General features: G+C 45.8%; 1 protein-coding gene across 1 annotated transcript in view; it reads right to left on the bottom strand.

Annotated features, from left to right (window-relative positions):
• dcc (DCC netrin 1 receptor) overlaps nt 1-25,120 on the bottom strand; it is a 129,304-nt gene extending 104,184 nt beyond the window's left edge. The window contains exon 1 of the mRNA XM_067258201.1: nt 25,033-25,120. Coding sequence (XP_067114302.1) covers nt 25,033-25,120 — 88 coding nt within the window. The remainder of the gene's footprint in view (nt 1-25,032) is intronic.
• Between the last annotated feature and the right edge of the window lie 288 nt (nt 25,121-25,408).

Genomic DNA, 25,408 nt, shown 5'->3' with positions numbered 1-25,408 from the left:
GCCTGCCCCCTAAATATTGGTGGGGACAATTGTGTCTTTCCCAAACTTGGTCGTGACTAGTCCCTATCGACCCTATGCAAACCTACGCCCTTTCTGCCGACGTGAATGACACCTCCCTAAAAACGTACTTAGTTACTGCGGCTGGGCTGCCTGCTATACGAGGTTTCTGAAGGACAGAAACCAAAGCCACAGTTCAGAATACTGTAAAAGCAATCAAAGCAAGATCAGACCTAATTGTCCATACACCCTTTAAAGTTTTTGTTTTCTCGCTAAATACATTACATTTACATTTATGCATTTAGCAGACGCTTTATCCAAAGCGACTTCCAAGAGAGAGCTTTACAAAAGAGCATAGGTCACTGATCATTACAACGAGATAGCCCCAAACATTGCGAGCAGCCAAAACATGAAGCATACATTGTGGAAAACCAAATAAGTGCCAAAGGGAAGAACCATAAGAGCATGCAGTTAAACAAGTTACAATTGAACAACATGAAACTCCCCACAAGAGTGCAAGAGTGTACCTGTAGAAAAACAATCAACAGTAAAATATCTCACAGCAAGTACAATAATTTGAAACCGTTACAACTAACCAACAAGTCTCTCAATACGAGTCATTGTGATAAACTAAATAAATACATTCTATTATATTTCATTGTGTAGCAAACCATTCCGGTTGGGTACAATAGAGTTGCAGGTTAAGTTCAAAGACAACTTCTTTTTGAGGCTTTGAGGTATGTTTTAAAGTACTGATACATTTAAGATGAATTGGCTTTTTAAAGAACATTGTCACTATCAATACAACAACATGTGCTGCATCTACAACAGAGACGGCATAACAAGATCCTTCGACAGCAAAACCGTCTGTGCCTTGGGGCTGCTTGTTTTCAATTACTTCAAAGAGTTATCATTGGGATGGCCATGCTGAAAAGCAGTGCTGAAAAGCAGATACCTGTAAAAAACATGTAGAGTTTGTTTTGTGATGGGAGCGTCAATAGAATATATCTGGTGTCGGTAATGCAGAGCGTTTGTCTAGATCTCGAAAAACAGTAAGGATGACCAATAAAAGAATGATGGTCTAATACATCTTTTTCTTTTAACCAGTCCACCAGTCTTGTGATTGAACACTTCTCACACAGCGCAGTTCTTTATACTTTTATATTTATAGAAATGCCGGAAGGATCCAAACATCATAAGCCATTGACTGCCACTCAATGTATTTAAAGCACACTCGTCTGAAAAATCATCTAGCCAAAGAGTTTATAATGATCCAATCAACCGGGCTCTGACGAGACCTCTCCTTTAGCTGTTAAAGAACTCATCCGTGATCAACACACATCTTCCTTTATCCTTCTCTCTCTCCAACTGTAGGTCTAACAACGAACAATGACACGGTATCTCACTGTTTAAAGAAAGTCTGGACAGGAACGCAAACAGGTGTATTCTAGAGCGTTCCGATGGACACAGGGGAGAGTGGGAAGGTGTTGATTTTCATTTCCACCACCTCCAGCTGAACCTCGCCAAAACAGAACTTCTCATCATCCCGGCTAAACCCTCCATCTCCCACGATCTCTCAATCACCCTGGGATCTGCGACGGTGACCCCTTCATCCTCTGCCAGGAACCTTGGGGTTACCATGGACGACGAGCTCTCCCTCACGGCCCACATTGCTGCGGTCTCCCGGTCGTGTAGATTCACCCTCTACAACATCCGGAAGATCAGGAGATACCTGTCTGAGCACTCCACCCAGCTGCTAGTCCAAGCACTCGTCCTCTCCAAGTTGGACTATTGCAACTCTCTGCTCGCTGGTCTCCCAGCATGTGCAACCCGCCCTCTTCAGAGGATTCAGAACGCGGCGGCCCGCCTGGTCTACAATCTACCCAGACGCTCCCATGTTACCCCGCTCCTCATCTCTCTCCACTGGCTACCTATCATGGCCCGTATCAGATTCAAGACCCTGGTATTGACCTTCCGAGCAGTGAACGGGACTGCACCCGTCTACATCAAGTCTCTCCTGCAGCCTTACACCCCCACCCGCCACCTACGGTCTTCTTCAGACAACCGCCTGGTGGTCCCACCGCTCAAGACCGCCCGGTCCCAACACAAGCTCTTCTCCTGTCTGGCCCCCCAGTGGTGGAATCAACTCCCCACCTCCATCAGAGACACTGACTGTCTCTCCACCTTCAAGAAAAGGCTCAAGACGCACTTGTTCCGGGAGTACAACGGTACTTAGGAACGGTTCGCTTGACCCGATGTTAGTTTCCTCAAGGATCACAATGACTCTTGCTTAGAGACTTGTTGCTCTTGTGGTTAGTGGTAACTGATTTAAATTTTTGGTTCTCGCTGTGATATATTGTTTTATTACTGTTGCTTGGTTTTTCCCACAGGTACACTTGCACTTATAGCTGTTCATGTTGTTTGGTTGTGACTTGTTTAACTACATGCTCTTATGGTTCTTCCCTTTGGCACTTACTTTGGTTGTTCACAATGTGTGCTTCATGTTTTGGCTACTCGCGATGTTTTTTGGCTATCTTGTTGTTATGATCAGTGACCTATGCACTTTGTAAAGCTCTCTCTTGGAAGTCGCTTTGGATAAAAGCGTCTGCTAAATGAATAAATGTAAATGTAAATGTAAATTTGTCGCCGATTCTTTCAACAGTTTGGGGGCATTCACAATATGGAAAGGTTCAAATCTGAATGAGAAACAATTCTCCTTCCGTACCATTGTTTTCAAAGAAAGGAACGTACAGGCTTTCTATTTGTCAACACCATCATCGAACACTGTGCAGCATTTCACAGACTTTTCATGGGAAAAATCCCCACCAATCACATGAACCAGATTTCTATTGATATTTACATAAACAAGTATTTATCTGCCGAATACACTTTCTGTTTCAACCTTTTCCAACCCCCAAGCTAAGTTCCATGTCTAGTGTAGCAGTTCTTAATTTCACAGAGGGTGGTTCAGATTTGAAGAAAGCCCTGCTCTGTTTCCCTGTTCCATCGTCGTCCAACACAAGTAAGTGCAGACTTGATGTATGAGTGCCATCATAGAAAATAATGGTGTGTCTGGAGGGTAATCTTTTATTTTGCTGCTGCAAGGCCAACTGGAATAGCATTCCTGGCTTGAGGAGAACCGAGAAGAACTCCCTGTCTTTAGACAAGGAGAGACAATACAGTGAGACGGTGAAGTCTAAGCCCAAATGTTGGAGACGTGATGCTTGCTAAGATAAGGCAAAACATTTTACTTGTGTGGATAGTCAATAACACTCAGAAAAATCGACCGCGCCGTCAACTGTTTAGCCTTTTCACATCCTAACTGTTTTGTCAATTTTTTGGTTGTGTTATACTGAATACTGTAATATGGTAAATTGTGCTTTGGGTCTATAACATCATCATTGAGATATCTAGGTATCAGGCTAAGGACCTCAGCTGTGTCCAGCAGAGTGGTCAGATGATATCAGAACACCAGTGGAATACAGGACAGCACAACAAGCATGATGTGGAGACATATATACTGCAACATGTGTGTCGACGACTGCCAGATCTGTCTACGCACTGTCTCGGATCACAGCCCAGAGTCTGTCGGAGGAGGGAAGACAAAGGCGGGCTGGAATGGCCGGCGGGGAACATTTTCCACGGCCGTTAGCCGTATGGTGAAAGGTTGTTTGTTAGTTTTTTTTTTTTTTTGGGGGGGGGGGGGGAATCTGAGATTTGGCTGCACTTGAAGGAAAGTGGTGGTGGTCAGTCCTCTTGGCAACTCTGGTGCAAAAATCAGCAGCCTTCCCTAGTGAGCAGGTGGCTCTACTCTATGCCAGCACCACAGGCCTGGACTCAAGATGGGACACCTACCGTGGTGGATCGAATCCCGTGACCTTGAGACGAGCATTCCAGGAAGTGGTTTTTTTTCTCCCTTTTTTGTTTTGCGCTCTCCTTCTGTCCTGTACACTGCCCTCTCTTGTTTTCTCCATCTTTCTTGCCTTCTCTCCATCTCCCTATATACAGATTTCCATTTTCCCAGGGAGTAGACCGCTAACAACCTCTCATCTAGCATGTCATGTGTTATATCAATCAGCAAGATTACATAATGTCCAAGACATAGTGCAGTTTAGTCATGAAGCAATAAGCTCTTACAACTGGTATTTGTATCAACCTTTTTGATTACTAGAACTCCATAATTACAGGGAAGGTTCACAGGCTAGAAGAGAAATGGACAGACAGTGATTGCACACAAGACACAATGCTGTGTAATTTCGCAAAAGAGGAGGCATTATTTTATTAGGGCACTTTTTTCACATAGCAGCTATATGGAGGTACAGTTTCATTATACTGTATGTCTTCTAAATTGTAGCAGTGCAGTGAATCCTCTTGATGGTTGGAGCAGGAAACGGAAGTCATTATGCCTGTGTATCTAGGTAATTCCTCTTCTGTGTTAATGAGCAGTGACACATGCCTGAATTAGGCTCAAACTAAGTAAACTACCCGCTCTTGATAAATATATCTCCAATTTGCCGGGCTGGCACGCACCATGATAGACAGCCCACGTGAAAAAGCAAGATAACGATGGAGGACGCGGGAGGAAAAATGACAGTGCCTTTCGCACGCGAAACTGTTTGTCTCAACTTTTCACGCCCCTGAACATGAGTGACGACCGGCTTTCAAGGCGTGCTTTACGTGACAGGGTTGCGCAGTAAAAACAACAACAAAAAAGGTGTTGCCACAAGCGGCAGACCAGTGCATTTGTATTCCTACAGTGGCTAGCTTGAAGCCCATTGGGGTATTGTGTGCTAATGTGTCTGAATCTCCCACCGCAAGGCAGCAAAGGCAACGCAGGAGGGTTCATTGAACAAACGAAGGCTCCCTCCCCCTCAACACATGCACTCAAAAACACCATGGAAGCTTGTGTAACAAATGTCCAACCAAATACAATGCTTCTGGCGACCTGAGACTGAATTGACAACTTGAACTGAAAGGACTGATAAAGACTTATGAGGGTCAGTGTACATATTGATGTTGCAGTGAATACGGGATGTCTTTCTTTACCTTGTTCTGTGCATAAATTGATTAATGCAGGTTAATGGCCAGAACAATTATTGTAGCATTGATAATAGATAATAAATTCCCTGCTGCGTGGTGGCGCTACATCACTACATCATGGTACTACTGGCTCAATTTAGCTAGGGAATACTAGAATACAGAATCCCTTTTCTTCTCTTCCATGGAACTCTTCTGTAGTGGAGGTGATTCACAACCTCCAGATGCCCATTTAAGGGCATTGTCTCCCAAGACATCTTCAACCAAGCTCACACAATATCGTTGATTTCGAACGATATGGTCGCTTATTTCAGACAATTACTTCACATCGAAGGCCACCACATATAGCATAAATGATACTTCCGGTACACGGCATCCAGCCTCCGAGTCATGAGGTCGTCTCCCTATCCCAGTCCTCCACCAGGGCCCCACCCCAGCTGTGATTGACGAGGTCTGTGAGGCCAGGTCTGATTGATTATTGATTGCCATCCGCCCCTCCTTTACTTGTGGATGTGTGCAATAATTCCTTTGCCGGACTCCTCTGTAAGAGGGCCTAGCGTCATCATTCTGGAGAGCTCCTTCTAGGGTCTATCCCAGTGTTCCTCTGCCTCCCATGTCTACACTCACAATGGAGGTTGACGGTCGGGAGAGGAGGGGGGGAGGGGGGGGGGGGGCGTTCACCATCAGCAAGATGGTTTAATAGGTTCAGCAGGGCCATCGCTGCAAATACCATTGATTAGATCAATTGGCTAACACAGTCGCAAGTGAAGAATCCTATTTGTGCATGGCTGGCATAAAAAATAGGTTTTTCAATGCTATGCAGTAGCAATAAACCACTTCCATTTTAAATTCCATTAGTGGTAGCTGTGGCACCCGGCACAATCTTAGCTCCCCCACCTCTAGAAAGGCATGGCTAAGAATCTCAATAAGCTAAACTCTGAAGGGTACTTCCGAATGCAAATTTATCTTAACAGTACGAGAGGTTTAGGTGATGTACAGATGGTTGAGTTGTAGTTAAAGCATTGACTACAGTGTTTATATTACTTGGAATTAGAAATGTATCTTCATTTAGGAAAGCTTTCCAACAAAGGTATTTCTCCCAAAGCCTCAAAAAAATAAAAAAAACTTTGTGTAAACAGTGTGACATTGACAACATCTGTGTAGGGACGCCCACAGGAAAAACAGATGCTGGCAAATTCCCAGGAAGAAAACGCAAACCCCAAATATAGACAATGCGTGTTGCATGCAATCAACAGATCATGAAAGGACGCTAAAAATAATTTAACTTTTGACCACATATAAAAGGATTACCCTAAATTACTCATTCCAATGGGGTGGGACAACCCCTTTGTGTTTCCATGGAAACAGGAAGCCCAGTTTTCTTTTTGCCTACAAGCAGAAGTGTTTAGTATTTCAATCTACAGATATATACATTTAACTAATTTCTCCTTGAGATGACATTTAATACAGCAATATGCTTGTTAATTATAACAAAAATTATAATCTGGTGCCTGCATTAACATACACATGCATAATTCAGAAGTTTCAGGTTATGGTAAATGTGGACAATAATTCAAGAAAACCATCCCCAGATTTAGATTAGCATTTTACGCTCTTGAAACTCTAATTGTATTCTCCATGACGACTACGATAGGATGTTCCTGACATGATGAACATACGTTCCACAAGGACATAAGCCACAATACATCTCAATACTTGCAACACAGGACCTTTCCATTTCACTGCTGCTGGCATCTAAAAGCCTGTCCAACCAGCTGAAAAATAATAGGTTTAGACACAACACCTTTGCCTACCCCTGTTGAATCTCTGTACACAGTACTGTTGCAGCTGCTGGGACTACAACACCCAAGTAATAGTACAGTGCGTCAATCTATACCGTGCTCGGTTCCTACCCCTGCCTGCAACAGTCATGCTAAACAGACCGCACAGTGAGAATCCCCTGGCTCACTGACTCGTCCACAGAGAACCGTGCTGTAGGATCACCTGCAGTGCCGAGGGAAAGCCCGTTGACGGCAGCGAGCTGCCTTTCCGCCAGCGAGCTGCCTTTCCGCCAGCCACCGAACATTGACCTTCACACCTCGGAGAGCGCCACTTCCAGCCGGCAGCCCCGCTTCCACAATCTGGGATATTCAATCATCATTCCAGTTCCCAGCGAAATGCTAAGAGGGGAACGAGCCAGAGGGAGAGCCGAGTGGAGCCTGCATCTCAATACGACCCCGCAGCCGTGTCGCACAGCCCAGTCTCAGGGCAGAGACACCCAGCCTGGTGGCGACGAGCAGGAGCTGGATGGAAACGGGCCTCACATGACGCACACAGAACTAAACGACTTTGGCCACATCTGATCAAAGTCATGTGACAAGGGAGAGAGACTAACTCTTCCCCTGTAGATACAAAAAAAAAATGTTGAATTTTTTTCTACGTGTTTAGTCATTTGGGTATTGACTCTTAAACGCTTTTAAAATCTCATTACAAATCCATTCGGGATCCATTGCTTGATTTTGTGGTGTCTGAAAAAGGAACTGTCCCACAAATGCCTTGAGACCATTCAAATCTCGAGACATGACTAATCATGGAACATCATAAAAAGGATATATTTACTCAAGGCAGAAGTCTGACGTTGCAAGTTGGTCTTCTGTTCTGATTGACAGACATGAGCCGCTAATAATAATGTGCTTTAAGACTTTCAGATGAAATCTAACACTAATCACTTTGTAATTTTCACTTCATCATTAAGTGTTGAGCACTGGACTGCTGACAGATGGATGCTATTCCCTGTCTCTGTCTGACATGTATGTCTCTCAGCCTGCCTGCCTGCCTGCCTGGCTTCCTGCCTGCGTTTCTGTCTGTCTGTTTACCTGCCTGCCTGTCTGTCCGTCACCCTGTCTGTCTGTCTGTCTGTCTGTCTGTCTGCACGCTTGGCCGAGCATGCTCCTTTTCATTCAATCAGCACTGCGTCCAATGACTATAATTAACATGTAATGAGAAGTGCTTCAGCACTGGGATCCGCAAGGTGTCTGTCTGTAAGGCCGGGGTGCCTTCCACGAGGTGCAGTGGATGCTGAACAGGACTTTTTGTGCTCGACCCAGATCGATCCCTGTCATTTCCTGTCCACAAAGTAATGCACATGAGGTTGTGATGTCGTTTGGTGACGGCGAGCCAGTAAGAGTAGTCATATGGAACTCAAATTGGATTGAGAAGATGGGATGTTGGCATTACGCTGCGGTTACACCATTAAAACGGTCTCCTTTGAAGAGGTTTGTCCATGTTGGTACAGGATAGTTACTTTAATGTGCAATTCTTTTCTCCCACACACAGCCTTTTTTGCATACTTGTCGAGATCACTTTGTATTCAGTGGCTATAAGGTACGGTACATGCCTTGACACTTAAGCAAAAAATTATGCTAGGGCCAAAAGAATGTTGTTGTTGCTTTGTTCAGCTAATGGCATGAGTATATCCACATTAGCATGGTGACCTCTACTTCCGAATATTTGGTGTATTATATTATCCACTCATTACGGAAACATTCCTCCATGGCATGCTTCGGTAAGGAGAGAAACTGTGCTTTGAAAACGTGTTGCCTTCAGGCCTGGCCCAGCAGCTTCCACAAAAGGCTGGTCTGGTTCCGCTCTCCTCACGTTCGTCTTGCATCGAGATATAGCGGGTCAAAGAGTCACAGGACACACTTTTAATACAGATTAGAACCCCAGTTAAGCCAGTACAAATGCACCATTCCGTGAAAGTAGAACCAACCAGTTGTAACGCCCCTGCATCTTTGGTCATCGGGGGTGATGCAGTGTGCTTTATGTGTTTATGTTTGCAGTTCTTCCCCCAAACGTGAATCAAAGTAGACATTCATCTCTTTGGGCTCGGGGCGGACCGGTGTCTGACTGAGGTGTGCACGTTCGCTTCTTCTAGAAGGTCTTTGTAGTGCCCTAAGCTGCAGATGGATTTACTGAGAATGTACACAAAAGCAAAACACACACAGTCGAGCCGTTGCCAGCATGGGGTTAAGCTAGCCCCATCTGTGAGGGTGAACCCCCCCCCAGCTCATGTGCGTCTCCGTGACGATAGAATCCACAGTACAGTTGATCAGCGGCGAATGCTCTTTGGTGTCTGCGGAGCCGTTCAGCAACGTTACGCTAAGGAAGAAGGGCGTTATTATGAAGAACTCTGTGCTGTCGACGTTTAGTCACACTCAGAGAGTTACTGCACACATTTTGATGTTGCCAGCCGTAAGACGATTGTATTTGGAAATTAGGCCCTTCTATTCAGAAGATCCGAGGAATAACAGAAATGGAAACGATATGTTTTATCCTTTCCAGAGTCGTCAATTATTAAGATGCTGCACAAGAAAGGACTACGGAGTGTAATTAGACTGCATTTGTATTCATTTCAGCATGAAGGAGGGGTTTGTTGGTTGAATGGATTGTGCCCTTCTGGACTTCCACCATGCTGGCATAGTGTTCTACAGACATCAGAAGACCAGATCAAACAACCTGATCCCAAAGTGTCACAGGAGATCAGAAATGTCTGCCTGGAATCAAATAGAATCCAGCTGTGCTTAGAATGAGGATGAGAGTGTATGTTGTACATACCGTCCTAGCTTACCCTACAGTAATGATGCCAGACAAGGCCAACTGATAAGAGCTTCAAACAGGTTTCGCCTGAGGCAAACGTCGGAAATGTCTTGATGTCAAACGACTTGAGACGTGAGATTTCTTTGTTTTCGAGCCGACTTAATTGCCACCGTCTGCCATATGTCATATCGGTTTCCAGAGTCAAGAAACAAGTTGATATGCTCACTGAATATTAAAGGGGTCAAATGGCTGAGCGGTTAGGGAATCGGGCTAGTAATCAGAAGGTTGACGGGTCGACACTCGGCCGTGCCACACATCGTTGTGTCCTTTGGCAAGGCACTTCACCCTACATGCCTCAGGGGGAATGTCCCTGTACTTACTGTAAGTTGCTCTGGATAAGAGCGTCTGCTAGATGTAAAGCTTAACTTGGATGCAGAAGAAAAACAAAACACAATGAAGTCTTGTTTTTTTCTCCCTTCGGTTTCCGTGCTGCACACACCACTATACCCCTCTAGGGGGCAAAGTGTCTTCAATAGTTCCACTCGATATCACTGCAGCAGGCCTCCGTCAAACAAGGACAGGACATGACGTGCAGGCCGTCACCACCTTAGCCCCGGCCACTCCATCACAGCAATTGGGCCATGAGACTGATGACACCCCCTCGGCCCAATCCAAAACAAATGCCGGTACATCAGTGTCCGGCTGTTCTGGATATATACTGCGGCCGGCTGTGTCGGAGCGGGGGTGAGGGCGGGGGGTGAGGGCGAGGCAGCCGACAGCCGTCCACTGTTTGTCGAAAAGCCTGCAGGGCTGTGAAGTCAATGACGAGTGGCCCTCCCGCTCCCTGCCGAAGGCTGATTGGTATGCAGGCTGGATTTATTGAAAACGCGGGGCTGCTCAACTCCATTCCACCTTCTTAACACATGTCAGGCTCAGAGCTGCTGCAGGCTGAGGCTAGCAGGGTGTGAATGCCACCCACGGGCCTGCGACTGCATACCAATCGGACGCCGGCAGGGAGGGGCCGATGTTCCGACCGCGCCATTATCTCTGTCACAGGATGCTGATCACTTCGAGGGGCATTCGTCCTCGTGAATGACACAGTCATTGATGTGTGCGACACCTTAAGGAGTTCCACCCCCCCCCAACCCCACCCCGCCTGAAGCCTCTGGTGACCCTCCACACATCCCAACCTAAACGCCCCAGCAAACGGTATATAACGGTTTCGCTCTGGGCGTCCAATTGGCGTGCATTTAAATACTTTTCGGACTCGAGCTGAGATTCCGAGCGGGCGCGAGTGTCGAGAAAAGAGGTGTGTGTAAGTGCCGGCAGAGGAGACTGTGCAACTGCATACCAATTAGAGCAGCGAGCAGCCGCCGATCGTTGCTCAGCCTCATCCTCGGTGTCCCCTCTTATCTGGGCCCGGCTGTTACAACAGAGCTCTAGCTCTTCACTGGATTGCAAGGGCCGGATTGCTCTGTGCTGCTCAGACCGCTCGGAACCGGTGTTTGAGGGGAGGAAACCAAAGACAATAAGCCCATGAACACAGATGGTTGTTACGTATTTTTCATGTACACACTATAAACACATAAAGTCCTAATCCAACATCCGGGTTCAGGAACGGTTTAATCTCCGGGTCACTTAAATCGTGCATGCCGGATACATGGCTGGATGGCGTCGGCGGGTTTGGCTGGTGCCTGCGAATCAGCGAGGCCGGTAACCTCTGGCTGACTGAGGGGTAGAGAGGAGCCGGGAGCCCAGCTGGTAAACAGCTTGAGTACCTGTGCACACGCCGCACAGGTAAGGGACGTACGCGGCGCTCTGAGTGCGAGAGAAAGGACGCCTCACGGAGAAAATGGATTTATTATTATTATTACATGCGCAGCCTGTTATTTGTAAGGTCTTCGGGAGAGCCGCATCTGACAGAGCAGAGTTGATCACAATCTGCCCGGGCATGTTAAGGAGGGTAGGACGCCCCAAAGGCACGACTGCATCTCAATTCCACTTTGTTCAGCTTCGCTCCCTCCCCCCCCCCCCCCCTCCCCACCATCAGATAGGCACTTGTCTATTAACTGCTAAGGATGTGTCAGCCCCAGAAACTCAATATTCATGTCACATCGAGGGTCTGACCTATCAAACACTCTCTTCTCGATGACAAACATCTTAATAAACAAACAGGCCTTCTTTTTCTTATCTACTTTGGTTTGCCAGTACAATCATGCTATGTAGTAAATCCATCAAAGCCTTCATTTTTTTCCCTCAGCAAAATTAGCCCTGCTCCATTTAAGGGTCTTCCATTTAAAGTGTTTTAATTGAATTTAGTACAATGACATAACATGACTGCCTTCTAATTATATCCTTGGATTAAATACACAATTATGAGTGTGAAATACACCCTATGAAAGGCATACTGAGTACATAAGTCTCCTAGTTTTTACTTGAGAAAAACAAAATCATGTTCATCTTCCATTTAAGGTCTCTCCACGAAGTCCAAATGGGAAAAAAAATGAATGAATGACCCCCTTGAGGAACAGATAGCTTTTACCCTGTGAGTGTTGAAATATGCAAATTAGAGTCCCCTCAGATCCTACAGACCGGCCCCCCACTTCCTTTTTCTCAGATACTGGGGAACTGAAACCAATCAATGTGAGAGCGTCTCCATTTATCATTCAGCACCTTGGATTAATGCTATCTGGGCTAATGGTCATTTATCCTTATTTCCTTGTGAAGTGGCACGGTTTAGAAAATTAAGCCGACGCCTCTTGTCACTTTTGTTTACAGATGAGCTCAGTGTCCCAATGTTTACCCACTTTCTTCAGTACCCAACACACACACAAACACACCAACGAACGACCCAAATAATGATCCATGCATTAGCTGATTGCCGGTGATTCACTTTCAAATCAACAGATTTAGCTAGGATGAAGAGTTCTTTTTTTCTAATTGTGCAAATCAGTGCATAGCCAAAGGGCACACAGCTCCTTAGGCACACATCCTGGGAAAGTATGCCACAGCCGCGCACGCAAACACGCGGGCATTCCTCTGCCACCGGCACCGCCCCAGGTACAAATGATGATGAGTGGCCAATGTCTGGATGCTGGTCGTGTCATATTTTGGAGAAACGAGGAGAGTTGCGCTTTAAGGAGGAAGAAAAGTGCTTACCTCACTGCTATCACCAGAAAGTGTCAACGACTGCTGAGGATAAAAGCACGAACATCTCTGAGATACCACGCTTAAAATAGATATGGTGCAAAAACAAGCATTGGAAGGAATACAAATGAAACCGTTCTCAAGGCGGTCACAAACGAGCGACGCAGAAAGTCTCCCTACCTTCACCACAGGGATCTGTTTTCATGTAGCATGTACTTGGTTGACCAATTCACGCCCGGCAATGCTTGCATGTGACAACATTTCTTTCTTCTTCCAGTAATTGGGAGGTCAAGTATAGATTTTCTTGTTCAGTCTCCAAATCTCTGTGCGTAATTCAATTCGGTTTGGCTCTAAATGATGTTTCTCCCTACAGATCTCCACTTACTCAGCATTGCTTTATGAACTGTTGTTAGGAGACATATTTCATTCCATAGTCAATTCATCAATACAAGAACCTTGTCATCATGGTTCCTATAAGTTAAATAAATGATACAGGATCCAACCAAATTATAACCCCCTCCTCCAGATGCAAAATAAATGATAAACACACCACGCAATATATGCATCACACTTAGACTCGAAAAAAGCATCCTTCAAAGGATCCACACCATTACAGCTTGTAGACAAATGAGTACACAGTGTGAATGATTCAAGGAAGTGTGAATGAATTCTGGACGACGGGAATGATCCAGGTTCTCATGGAAGAGCATACGCAATACCATCGCTGGCTATTCATCATGTACTGCCGATATTCCTGTGAGCATTCAAAACATTTTTTTTTCAAAGAATCCTTCTGGTTATCATGAGCACAAAGCATGTTTCCGGCGATGGCTCTGAAGTCAGGTCAACTGATATGATATCATGTCTGCCTTGGGGGTGTGGAGAACCTGTGTGGTGCTCAGAACAGAACCATGGTACAGTAGAGACAGTGCGAGACTCGATTCACGACTCGACAACGCAGAGTTGACGGCTCTGCAGGACCACAGGGAGGAGAGGCTGGAATCGAGTGTGGATGTCGCCGTGGGTCTGTGTCCCTCTCTCACGAGCCCCGAGGCGGAGCCAGAGCCAGCTTCCCGGGGAGACTGTCCCCTCTGGCAACTCGCTCTGAGATTGAGACTTGAGTCACTTGAGTAAGCTGGCCTACTACTACACTGGCCTGCCTGGCTTTCGCCCGGGGAATAGAGGGGCTGCTTTTAATTGTGCCAAAGTCAGGCCACGAGCGAGCCTGAGTCGGTCTCCACTCTTCACTTCTCCCCTGCTCTCTCCTCGCACGGCCCGGCTACCGCGGGCTCTTGGCCTGCCCCGCAGCACATGAGCTGCCACCAGGGCCACGACGCACACATGAGTCCAAATCTGGCGCGTGTGAGACCGTGAGGGACAGAGAGAGAGAGAGAGAGAGAGAGAGAGAGAGAGAGAGAGAGAGAGAGAGAGAGAGAGAGAGAGAGAGAGAGAGAGAGAGAGAGAGAGAGAGAGAGAGAGAGAGAGAGAGAGAGAGAGAGAGAGAATAAACAGCACCGTACTAAACCAGGCACAGACAACAACATTTTGCTCAATATCTCCCATTGTCTTTTTTCTAAGAAGTGCACAGTTTTTTTTTATTAAATTGTACTTAGTGCCCAACTGTAGGTCTTTAAAAGAGGATTTCTTTCAGCAGGCCAAGGGGAAGGTGATGAGTTTGATCCCAGAACCATGGATCAAGGATTCTGAACCTCATATGAAGGACTTTCCTCTGATAGCGTAGCCTGTTTGGTTCACAGCTTATCCCTGACAAATGATTGGGAGTTAGAGCTGGCCTATGGACTGCTGTGCTGTCCAGTCCACAGGCCACTTGTGTGTCAAGCTGTTTCTCGCCTCAGAAATCACCAGAAGATTTGACCCTATAAGCTGCCCAGGCTCAGACACGGCCTCCATTCATTAGGGCATTGTGGAGGTTAAGGCCCCTGAAATGAATTTTCAAGGCCAGGAGGAAATGGATGGAGAGGAAGAATTGGATGCACAAAAGAGAGGTCAGTACCTCCCCCCGGTGAAGGCTCTGCTGATTGAACAGAGGGAAGCACCGGCAGGCTCTGAACTGAGTTTCTCTTTAATTTGTCACCGAAATGGATCAGGAGAGCAGGGAGAGAGCAGATTAATACTGCCTTGTGGACGAAGGATCAACTAAATACCCTCACACTCCCCGGTCTGCACACAACCCTCTGCAGACCTCTTTGTCCAGTTCTTTTCTCAGCTCATCCAAGCTCTTTTCCCCAATCACAAACTCCTCTTTTGTCCCGGTAACAAGTTGCTCTCTCTTTTGCGATGGCGTGGATTGGATTTCCCAGTAAAGTGTAACAACCAAATAATTAAATCGGAGAATTGAACGTTCTCACAACCTTAGGCTCGTACCAGGGAAATTCCTTTCCCAGTGTGTTTTTAATTATCCATTACAGTGTGCACGGATTCCCTAAGCTGATGCAACTACTGAGGTGTATATAACTCTGAGGTGACTCGGTTTAGGGCATGCATGTGCCATCATGGCATAAGTGGATGCAGAGAGAGAAAGCTTATCAAAACAAAAAGGCAAGAGATGACATATTCAACACTGGAAATCTGGAGAGGTCCTTGTTGCGACATTTTAGTGGCCCTTATAGCATCTAAATAGAGAGCAGCAGTGGAAACAAAGATAATCAATGGAGGGGCCGGGTCTGGCCCTGATTAAAAGCCTTCTTTTGTCCTTCTTCCTTTCTCCTGTTGAAGGGCCGTGTTGGCGCACAAAGGAAAATGTCCCAAAAATGTAATGAGTTACCGGGACCTCCTCTGGATAGCAGGAGAGACCTCTCCATCGTGCTGCAGATGTCCCCCTTGGCAGATGAAGTCCCCTCTCCAGAGGGGGGGGGGGTGTCTGTGGGCTTTGTGTGTGTGTCCCCACCTGCCCCCCACCACACACACACACACACACACACACACCCTCCCTAAGCCTCGGGGATGAAGTGGCATCGTGAGCATGTGAGCCATCGCCTCATGATACCCCGACTGTTCTCCTCTGACACGTCCACGCGGGAGCCTGGCTCGTGCCCACCGACAGCCCGCTCTCGGTGGACCGAAGCAAGGCTGGGGAGGACACGCAAAGCCCATCCACATAATACAAAGAGAAGGGGAGTGGCGCTTGAAATCAAACCCGTGGGCAGATGTCTCCTCCCCAGCTGCCACCTTCTCCTCCATGCCCCTAGAGAGCAATTCTGGTGGCTACGTTGCCCCTGGAGATGCCCGCAGAGGGTTCCCGGCAGGCCTGGTCCTGCCTCCCCCATCACCCACCACCGACCACTGACCCCCAGTCACCCCACCACCAACCCCTGCCCCCTCATTACCCATCTGCCCCTCATGCCCACCACCAACCCCTGCCTGCAGGCAAAGGAAACACAACGTAGGGGCCGGGAACCAGGAGAGAACAATGTCTCAAATGAACTGATTGGCAGGAAGGCTTAATAACTTCATTAGTTTGACACTATCTGCTGAGAGCAGCCCTAAGGACATTTCATAAGCGAACAATAGGGTGTCGTCAGAGATTGAGTTGTCAAATGGAAAGATTAGAACGGACGGAGATTACACATTTTTTGCCAGAACAAAAATGTACGATGAATAAAGTCCCTTCCAATACGTGTGAAATTACTTGACGGCAAGATAAAAAGTAAGGTTGAGGTTCTAGTACATGTCTCCCTGTCTAGGAGGACTGTTAATTGTGGTTGGAAGGGTATGACCTGGAGTGTCGCTGGCTTAATGAAGGAGTTGCTACAAAGTCAATGGGCTGCGCAGGAACATCAAGATGTGAGCCTTGTGACGTCAGCCCCGAAGAGAACCAACAAAAGAAAAGAACGCATGGCTAGGCTAACACCAGACTAATACACCCGCATTACCAAGAAGCCTTTCATCTTTAACAACCTGACACTGCCTCGGCCAAGCAGACTAGCATTCCCCACGTCTCAATCCTGGATAAAAGGGCCATTCAGAAATCAAAGGCTCACAGTTTGTCTTCTTTTGTGTCCACATGAGGTCTGTCTGTGTGGGATGGGTAATGAATGACAGTTCTGGAAGCAGGTTTCCAATACAGCTGGAGTCTTCGTCCTCTGCAATAAACCTGAGACTTCAGAATTATTACCAGGGCAAGGTTAACCAAACAATCAAAGGCTGAATAAATACTACAATTTAGATCACACACCTGCTTTCACAAATATTTGGCTTCACAAATATTCGAAACGTTGGAATATGTCGAGATTTGCCGTCTAACTGGCAACCGCCATATTGAGAGGAAACGGGCAGACATTTTTTAGATCCCTAAAGGCCTGGCGAGCGCGATACCACTGACAGAGACAGACTGAATACATACCGCTTTACAAATCCACATGCATTGTGTGTGCGCTGCATAATAGGTCAAACAAATTCCCACGCTTCACTTCGTTTCAGACAAGCTCACAGTGTCATCATTTTCAATTATAGTGCTGTACTGTGAAATCTTTACCGCGAGGCCTAGGTAATGAATTGTTTGCATATTCTGAGGAGGATGAACTGGTAGAGATGATGGAATTACATCCTTCTTGCCTATGTTGCGGGGTCTGCCTTAAACGCTATGAATGAGTGCAATCGGCCAACATGATAAGTTCAAAGCGGTAAGGAAGGCCTACTCTTTGGCTGTGAAAATTGCATTAGAGAGGGAGGGAAAGGGAATGGGGTCGTGCATCCCAGGCCTTTTCGAGACAGCAATTTGTTCATTTTAGTATCCAGCAACCGACACCACGAATGTCAACAAGGGTTCAACGGCGGGTCTGCAATTCTTCCTTGCTCTTTCTCCGCTGTGTGCTCACGACAACATTTGACTGCATGAGGTTCCAGCCTCTGTCAAATTAACCTCAAGGATGAACTCTATTGTTAATCATTTGCTGGGGGGTGGGGGGGATTTGCATTTCACTTAATGAAGAGAACTCTCGTGACACTGATGGAGGGAGCACCCATGGCCCTGACACACACATGGAAAACACACTCGGGCACACAAACACACACCGCCCGGAACTCGCCCAGGGACGCAATCATGGAGCGACAGCAGCTATATGAGCATCAGGGAAACAGACACCCATCAGCACATACATCCCCCCCCCCCTTTCTGCTTCTCGGCCACTCAGACTTGGACAGATGGGGCAGTGAGTGGGGATTGTCATGGAAATGAGAGCTGACCCTTTGAACACAGGGCCTTTTCACCGTTTCGTGTCGTCGGCTCAACGCTCTCTCTTTATTTGCGCCGTGCCACATGTGCTGGGTCTGTTTGGTATTCAATCCCCCACTCCTCTCCTTTGCTCTGCTCTCCTCGCTACCTCTGTCTGTCCCTCTACCTTTCCCCCTCTCTCTTCGCTCTGCTAATGCGGTCCTTCTGGGTCTCACCAGTGCAAAGAGCCGATCACAAAAGGTTTCGAAGCAGGCCGGCCCAGTGCTGGCAGAATTCACCGCACGCCTACAGTAAATCAGTACATCTGAGCAGGTGGGTAAATTCCCCCGAAAAAACGAAAAACCTGTATCAGTAACATCTTCAGGAAACACAGAAAATGACTCAAACTGAACATCTGCGGCGTAGTTATAGATAAGAGGGGGACACAGAACTTACACTCGCGACAGCTCGACCATGGTGTCTGTCCACAAGGGCTGAGATTAGATTTCCCTCCTTGACTGCCAATCATCCAGTCCTGATATCAAGAGCCAAAGCGTGCCCCCCCCCCAGCCAGGAGGCATTAGGGTGATAAGCTTTTTGGCATGGGTTCAGGCAGTCAAATGCCAAGGGATCTTAGGGTGGGCAACCGTGCCTGCCAAGGCGGTCAGAAGTCAATCCCTTTCAGCCACTGAGTCACAATAACAGTAACCCAATCCCATTTCCTGCACCAAGAGACAAACTTGGCCTATTTGGCTCATCTGACGTTGTCCATCTTTTCCGTTGGATCAGAGCCAACGCAGTCCAAAAACCAAGCCAACACTTAACCTTTAAATGCGTGAGTTCTAAATATTTCCGACGCTTCCAGTGAAGTGAGTGAGTTATTTTTCCAAAACGGAAGCTAGCTAGCTTTAGTTAGCTTTCGTTACCTAGCAACCTAGCATAATACTCGTAGCAATGCTACTACCTGCTAGTGTTATTTGTTAGCCTCCTAATTGTAAATGTTGAAACCATACTATAGCGTTTGGCAAATAGTTTTTGTCTATCGGAAAATAGTCGGTTGGAATGATCAGAATCACACGTGCGACGCTACGCTGTGGGGCCTGCTTTCGAACGATCACATATGTGCGACGCTACTCCGTAACGGGTTAACGGGATCCGTAAAATAGAACTCGGTGGGAACGATGTGCAAAACAAAATGCATCTCTCACAACCTGCAGCCCATACTGCCTCTAACCTGTTTTCTCTCAGACCCAAACCCCCCAGTATCGTGTGTCAGATCCCTATTGATGGCCAGTGGGGTGTACTAGAAGGAGGAGGCAAAGAGCCGACAGCTGTGTTCAGTCCGGTTGGTTCTCTGTGACAGGAGTACAATACCTGGTGAGAAACGGAAGGATGGAAGTGAACGAAAGAGATGAAGATGATAGGACGTGGTCTATGAAGCCTACCAGGCCTAAATAAAAGAGCAGAGAGGAGAGATAAGAGTGGAGCAGTGAAGCATTCGAATGCTCATCGACTGTCTATCTTACATGGACTCGTAATGCTGTGTGCGTGCGCGCGCGCGTGTGTGTGCATGGGGGTGTTTGTGTTGAGCGGAAAATCAAACACATGCTGGTGTCTGAGACAGAGATATTGGCCCGACATTCACGAGGTGATGTCCTGGAGGAAAGCCATGTGTTTGTTTCAATCACTTCCTCCTGGCAGCTGCTGTGACTCTGTGGATGGATGGTGTCTCAGCCAGGGAGAGAGATGGAGTCTCGCACTTCAGTGTTTCCCCCTCTCATGCTAGCGCTCGACACGGTTACCACAGATGTGTATCGCAGAAGAAATATCTCCCTCTCTCCGTCTTGGGTGCCGAGACACGCCCTGAGGGAAGGCAGTGGACGAGTCTCTGACATTTTTACAGTGAAATGAAAAAGAACATTCATTCTCCATTAACTAGTCTTTTCATGTCAAGCTGTGTGTCCCTACCACCACCACCCCCCCCCCCCCCCCCCATTTGGTGACGTACTTTTGGAGGGTGGATGTAAATGTGGCTCGACAAAAAGGCATTTAATGGGTGGTGTTGCTGGCCAGAGCCTACTGTAGCATGCTAATTGAGATCTGCCATGCCCTTGCCTGCCTGTCCTCTTCCAAACTGCCTGACTTCCTCCTCGATCATTTTACACCACCTTCAGCTTTGCTGAGGGTTAGTGTGCTTAATGCCACTGTGTTCATCGCTCATTAATTACAGAAATCTAGCCATAGGCTGTCTGAACAGCCAAGACGCTTTCTGGTGCCCAGTGTCTAGCTTCCCCCTGATGAAATCAATGACGCTGTATAATTTCCATGGCCAGAAGCATTACATTACCGAAAGGCCATCAAAGCTTCATAGCAAATCTCTCAACCGTCCTTCTAATAACGACACATGACAAAAATAAATTACAAGACCTGTAGGAGTTAACTGTACAATACAAGCGGATATAAAAATGTATTTTCTTCATTTGAGGAACTCAGCCTCAGAAGCAGATGTTGCTCTTTTAACAAATCAAGTTGCAAACAGATGGCTGTCAGTAGAGCTTGCTGAGTTTGTTATGATAGACTTTATAAATTGATGTCAGTTATTTCACAGAAGAATCCTGGGATTAAACAACTCTCCTTCTCTCTCTATTGAGCAAACATTACAAACATAGCATCTCCCCCAAAACAGTCTCTGCCGTCTCAGTCATGCAAAGTCTGAGAAACTGAAAACTGAGAACCGAAGTAGGCCTCATCCCTTGTGACAAGCAGCATAGACACAATTCCTTAGCACAAAGAGTTTTCAATGACAAACGGCATCTCGAAAAACATATTAAAGGCACAATGTCAACAATTTAAACCCATAAGGGCTTGTTTAACATGGATTTTAGAGTTAAGCTTCAAGCTTTCTTTGTTATTTCATGAGAACAACTACTATGCATGCCCCTTGGGCAAAACATATTCTAAGCGTGTGTAGAAAATAATGAAGATTGTGTTTGGTTGATTATGCATGCTGCATCTTCACAGTAAATCTAAACACGGAATCTTCACTTGTCATCTAGCCATATTTTGCTAACGCATTCATTACCATATGTGTAAAATCATTGTTAAGAACAACAATAGTCTATCTAAAAGAGAAAGAGTTGGGGCTGGTCAGTTTCATGAAGTATAATATCCCTAAGTGGACCAAAAAAGCAAACTCCTATCCTAAGAGTATTTTCCACAAGTGCGCAAAACTTCCAACGTCATGTTGGGTTAGTCTGTTTACTTCCGTCCAGTATAAAAGACTGCCTCTAATTGAATCTCAGTCAGGACATCCCGGCCTGTAGCCATGTCACCACTAATGTTGTTTACAAGTGCCACTCAGATGTGCGTTCGAACCCTCAAGCGCACCATGACAACTGTCAAACAACGTTAGCTGCATTAACAGAAAGAGAAAAAAACACGCTCGCTCTCAAGTCAGAGCATCCGGCTTTCTGGAAAAACAAACAACTATTCACAAGTTTGATTTAATCCGAGCAACGTGTTTACAATGAGTCACAGAGTTTTCTGGTGTGCTCAGATGTATGTCACTAAGTGTAAGTATCACGCATAATGGTCAACATGAGAAGGTACAGCATTGGCTTGGCTTCTGATGTTCCCTTTCAGCAGTGAAAGGGTACATGACTGAAAGAAAGCATTAACTGTAGGCAGCATAATGGATGTTCTCCAAAAAGCACTGCCCCAGAGCCTCTTGTTGTGCTTCATACTTCAGTAAAGTGTCTATGAAATTTATAGCCACTTATAAAGATTAGTGATGCACCAAGCACATCCCCCCCCCATGCACCACTTCTGTTCGACCACCACATTTCCGAAGATCTATACTCCCAGACCTCGCAGAGAATGTCTTAAAGCAAATCAAATGGTTTACATGTACAGTACGCGAATGGTGTTTGCATGGTAATGTGGGGTTTAATTTGGGTCAAACTGCTCATGGTGTAGGAAAATCAAAGCAGACCTTGTTTACAGGCCAATACCATCTGGGGCTTATAAACATGCATTCTTGATGTATTATGGGCGAAATAGCAGGGTTTGTTCTGCAGGAGGATTGGAGACATGTTCAAACATGAATCGCGATAGCCAGAGCCACTGTTAATTAAGGAGAGTACATTGATATGGGCTTGTTATTGACTTCAGAGGTTAGTGCTATCACACGTTCATTTGTTAGGCCTGTTAGCTGGCTCTCAGTAGGTAGACAAGTCTGAAATGACTTGATCACTGAGCCCTCTCCAACGCCCCAAACATCAAGAAATACAATCGCACCAAACATCGTAAGACACACAAGAGGCTCTACGTGTGCACTTAATAACATTGAGAGAGCTGAATGTGATTGTGAGTAACAATACTCAATTTCACTACACCCAGTTTACCATGTGTAGAATATTTTCAATATTGTTAAGAGCAGCTGTGACATTCTATAAAAGCTGACAATACTGTATCAGTAACATCTTAGGAAACACAGTCAGAAGGGAGAATTTGCCCTGGATGGAAATATCGTATAAATCATTTGTGAATGTTGCTGTCAAAAAATACAGTATAAGTAATACAATGCACTAACTAGCAGCCCAGCAACGTGGTTCAGTTGGGACTTACGCCAATCGAAAAAGAAATCAGCAGTCAGCTCAAAATCTAAACCATTGAAAGGGTTTGCTTTAACAAAACATTGTTTAAATATTTCATTAAATACGGAGTAGCACGCAGAGCACAGAACAGGTGGGCGCTCCCTCCCAACGTAGAAAAACACAGAGCGCAAGCTGAGCTGCTCCATTGATGAACGCACGCGGGAGAGACACTCATTAAAATGCTGAAACTACGGGCCTGGATTACAGAGTCAATATGACACGGGTGTCAGCATTTAACAAAGCTGCGAAAAACATGTTGTTTTTTTATGCCGCATCAGATAGGCCCAGACTACAAAAGTGCATTAGCATGGCAACACTAACTCACGATCCCTCTCTCATAGCATACCAAGCATCAGAATAGTGAAGGCATCGGTTCACATAGCTATTGGGAGTCGACTTTGCCTGTTGTGGCCACATTGATTGTTTTGTGCAGTGGTGTGGACCAGTACAAATGTAATCCATAATGAAAACAACACACACGCTGTAGCTGAATGCTTATTGTTATCTGGAATTTGAAAATGATATTCAAAGCTTAAAAAATTCCCGGCATTTTGTATTACCATACCTATCATCAGGACAGACAAATAAACAATAGAATGGGAATCTTGGAAGCTTATATAGCAGAGTTCTCTGAAGTCTTAATGGGGACATATTTGTGGCATTCCTTTCTGGTAAAAAAATAAGGTAATCTATGTTGCGACAAACATCTGACTGCACATCTGCTCATGTTCAAACAAGTGGCGGATAATCTCTCTGAGACATTGTAAAACATCAGGAATGATCGTGCAGGACAGTTGCATATGTTGGGGGGTGGGTGAGGGGATTCATGACAAACCCTGAGTCTGGTCTAACTCTAAACCTGAGTCTGAGTCTAACCATAAACCTGGCCCGTCTGATAGTTTGTTTACACTGCTCTACTACCAGGTGCAACATGGGTGGAGGTGAAGGAGATTAAGAGGTTAAAACTCAAATAACGCATATATGCCATCTGAAAGTCCAGTCCAGCTTACACTACATCATCTTTGGATCATACTCAACGGGAGTATTTTCTCTTAACTACAGTGAGATTCAAATAAAGTCCCCATGTATGGACATATGGCCTATCTGATTGTTAGGATTTCAGTTGTCATTAATGTGTTTCCAATGACGGTGTTTAAGCTTAGTTTATGAACATAGTTATAATCATACAGGTGACTGACTGGCAGTGCAGAAGAAACTGGAAATGCATAAAAACAAGTTCCTGAATCCTGATGACAAACGATGCTTAACGTGCTGTAGTCCAAAGCAAGTGCATAGAGGGAAGTGTGATTTTATACAATGCATTTTAGAACCAATAAGATGATTTATTCCATACAAATGGGCAAGGCGTGTGTTCAATGGTCGTTCATGAAGCAAATTCAATTCAAAGGATTGATCCCGTGCTGGACCAACCTGATTGGTTGGCTGTGAGCAGCATATTAAACACAACCCCCTGAGAGGCTCTAACTATCTCAAAGATCTCACATCGTGCCAAGTGAGTCACTACAAGTCAGTCCTGTTCACAGTGAAGAGACTGCGCTTAGGATTTCCAGTGGCAGTGCACCTCTAGTGGTAGAACCCTGACATAAACTGTGTACCAGCCGTTTGGGAGGGCGAATCACACAGACAAGCTGAGAAGCAAGGGGTGGAAAGGAGCACTTCAAGTGCAGTCCAAAAAAGTAGCACTTCAACTAGATGTCAAATGTACAAATGATACAGACCTCAAACATCAAATGTTTCAACATTAGGACATTTACTTCATATAGTTTGAAGCAAAGGACTAGCCCACACCACCTGTCCACTAAACCTATAGTGTCTTTCGTTCACCTACACACGGATACACACAATTTTCTGTGTGTCTAACTGTGTGTTTCTGTGTGGGTGGGTGTGTGTACTATCTTGATTAAACAGTTTAAATATTTTTTTGAATACATTTACTTCAACAAGGTGACCCCTTCCCACGCATACAATGTGTAGCCTACTGTGTAGCCTAGTCAACCTGACAATTATTTCAAAGGTCTAATGAGGAGAGATTGTGCGTCTGTGTGTGTGTGTGTGTGTGTGTGTGCGTGTCTTTTGTGTGAGTGTGTGTGCGTGTGTGTGTGTTTGTGTGTGTAATGGATTGCAAAAACAGAACTATGGTACATCTCTGCCAAAAATGATCCTCGGTAGATGGCCAGACTCCGTGAAAGAATAAGAAAGCACATCTTAAGTAGCCTAATGTGTAAGACAATTTGGGTAACATGTCTGCATTTATGGAGCTACTTTGCTACCCAGACGACCCCTCATCAGTGGACTCTTAAAGCCCTGTCACCCTCGCATTTGATCAAAAATATCATTATTATATGAGCATGCATTGCAATAAACCAACACGGTCGAGCTTAAATTTAGTATTTCCAGACTTACCATATGATGTTGCATCTCTCGCAATAAAGCACAACCAAGCAAGTACAGATAGTCTTTTCAGCCAAATACATCCAATTGGACCATCCATGATTGCGCTTCACACTGTTATTTTAAGCGACAGTCCACAATTAGAAAAAAAATACTTGTCCAACACACCACGCACTGATCAATTCATGAGCGCCGAACAAATGGAACCGATTTCCAAAAACTGAATGCAATAGGAACAAAATGCAGACTCTGTGATACTTTCCAAGTGAAATGAAGCCACAACTCTAATCGTCAGTCCTCCATCTCTTTTTGGTGTTCCAAGAAATTTGGTTAGAATCCCCAGAATGACTTGAGAGGGGGCATGCAGCCTCACTGGTACCGGGAGCTG

The sequence above is a fragment of the Osmerus mordax genome, chromosome 20 (assembly GCF_038355195.1).
Source record: "Osmerus mordax isolate fOsmMor3 chromosome 20, fOsmMor3.pri, whole genome shotgun sequence".
In the NCBI taxonomy this organism is placed as follows: Eukaryota; Metazoa; Chordata; class Actinopteri; order Osmeriformes; family Osmeridae; genus Osmerus; species Osmerus mordax.
The sequence above is the reverse complement of the archived record's forward strand: the minus strand, read 5'-3'. Positions and strand labels throughout refer to the sequence as shown.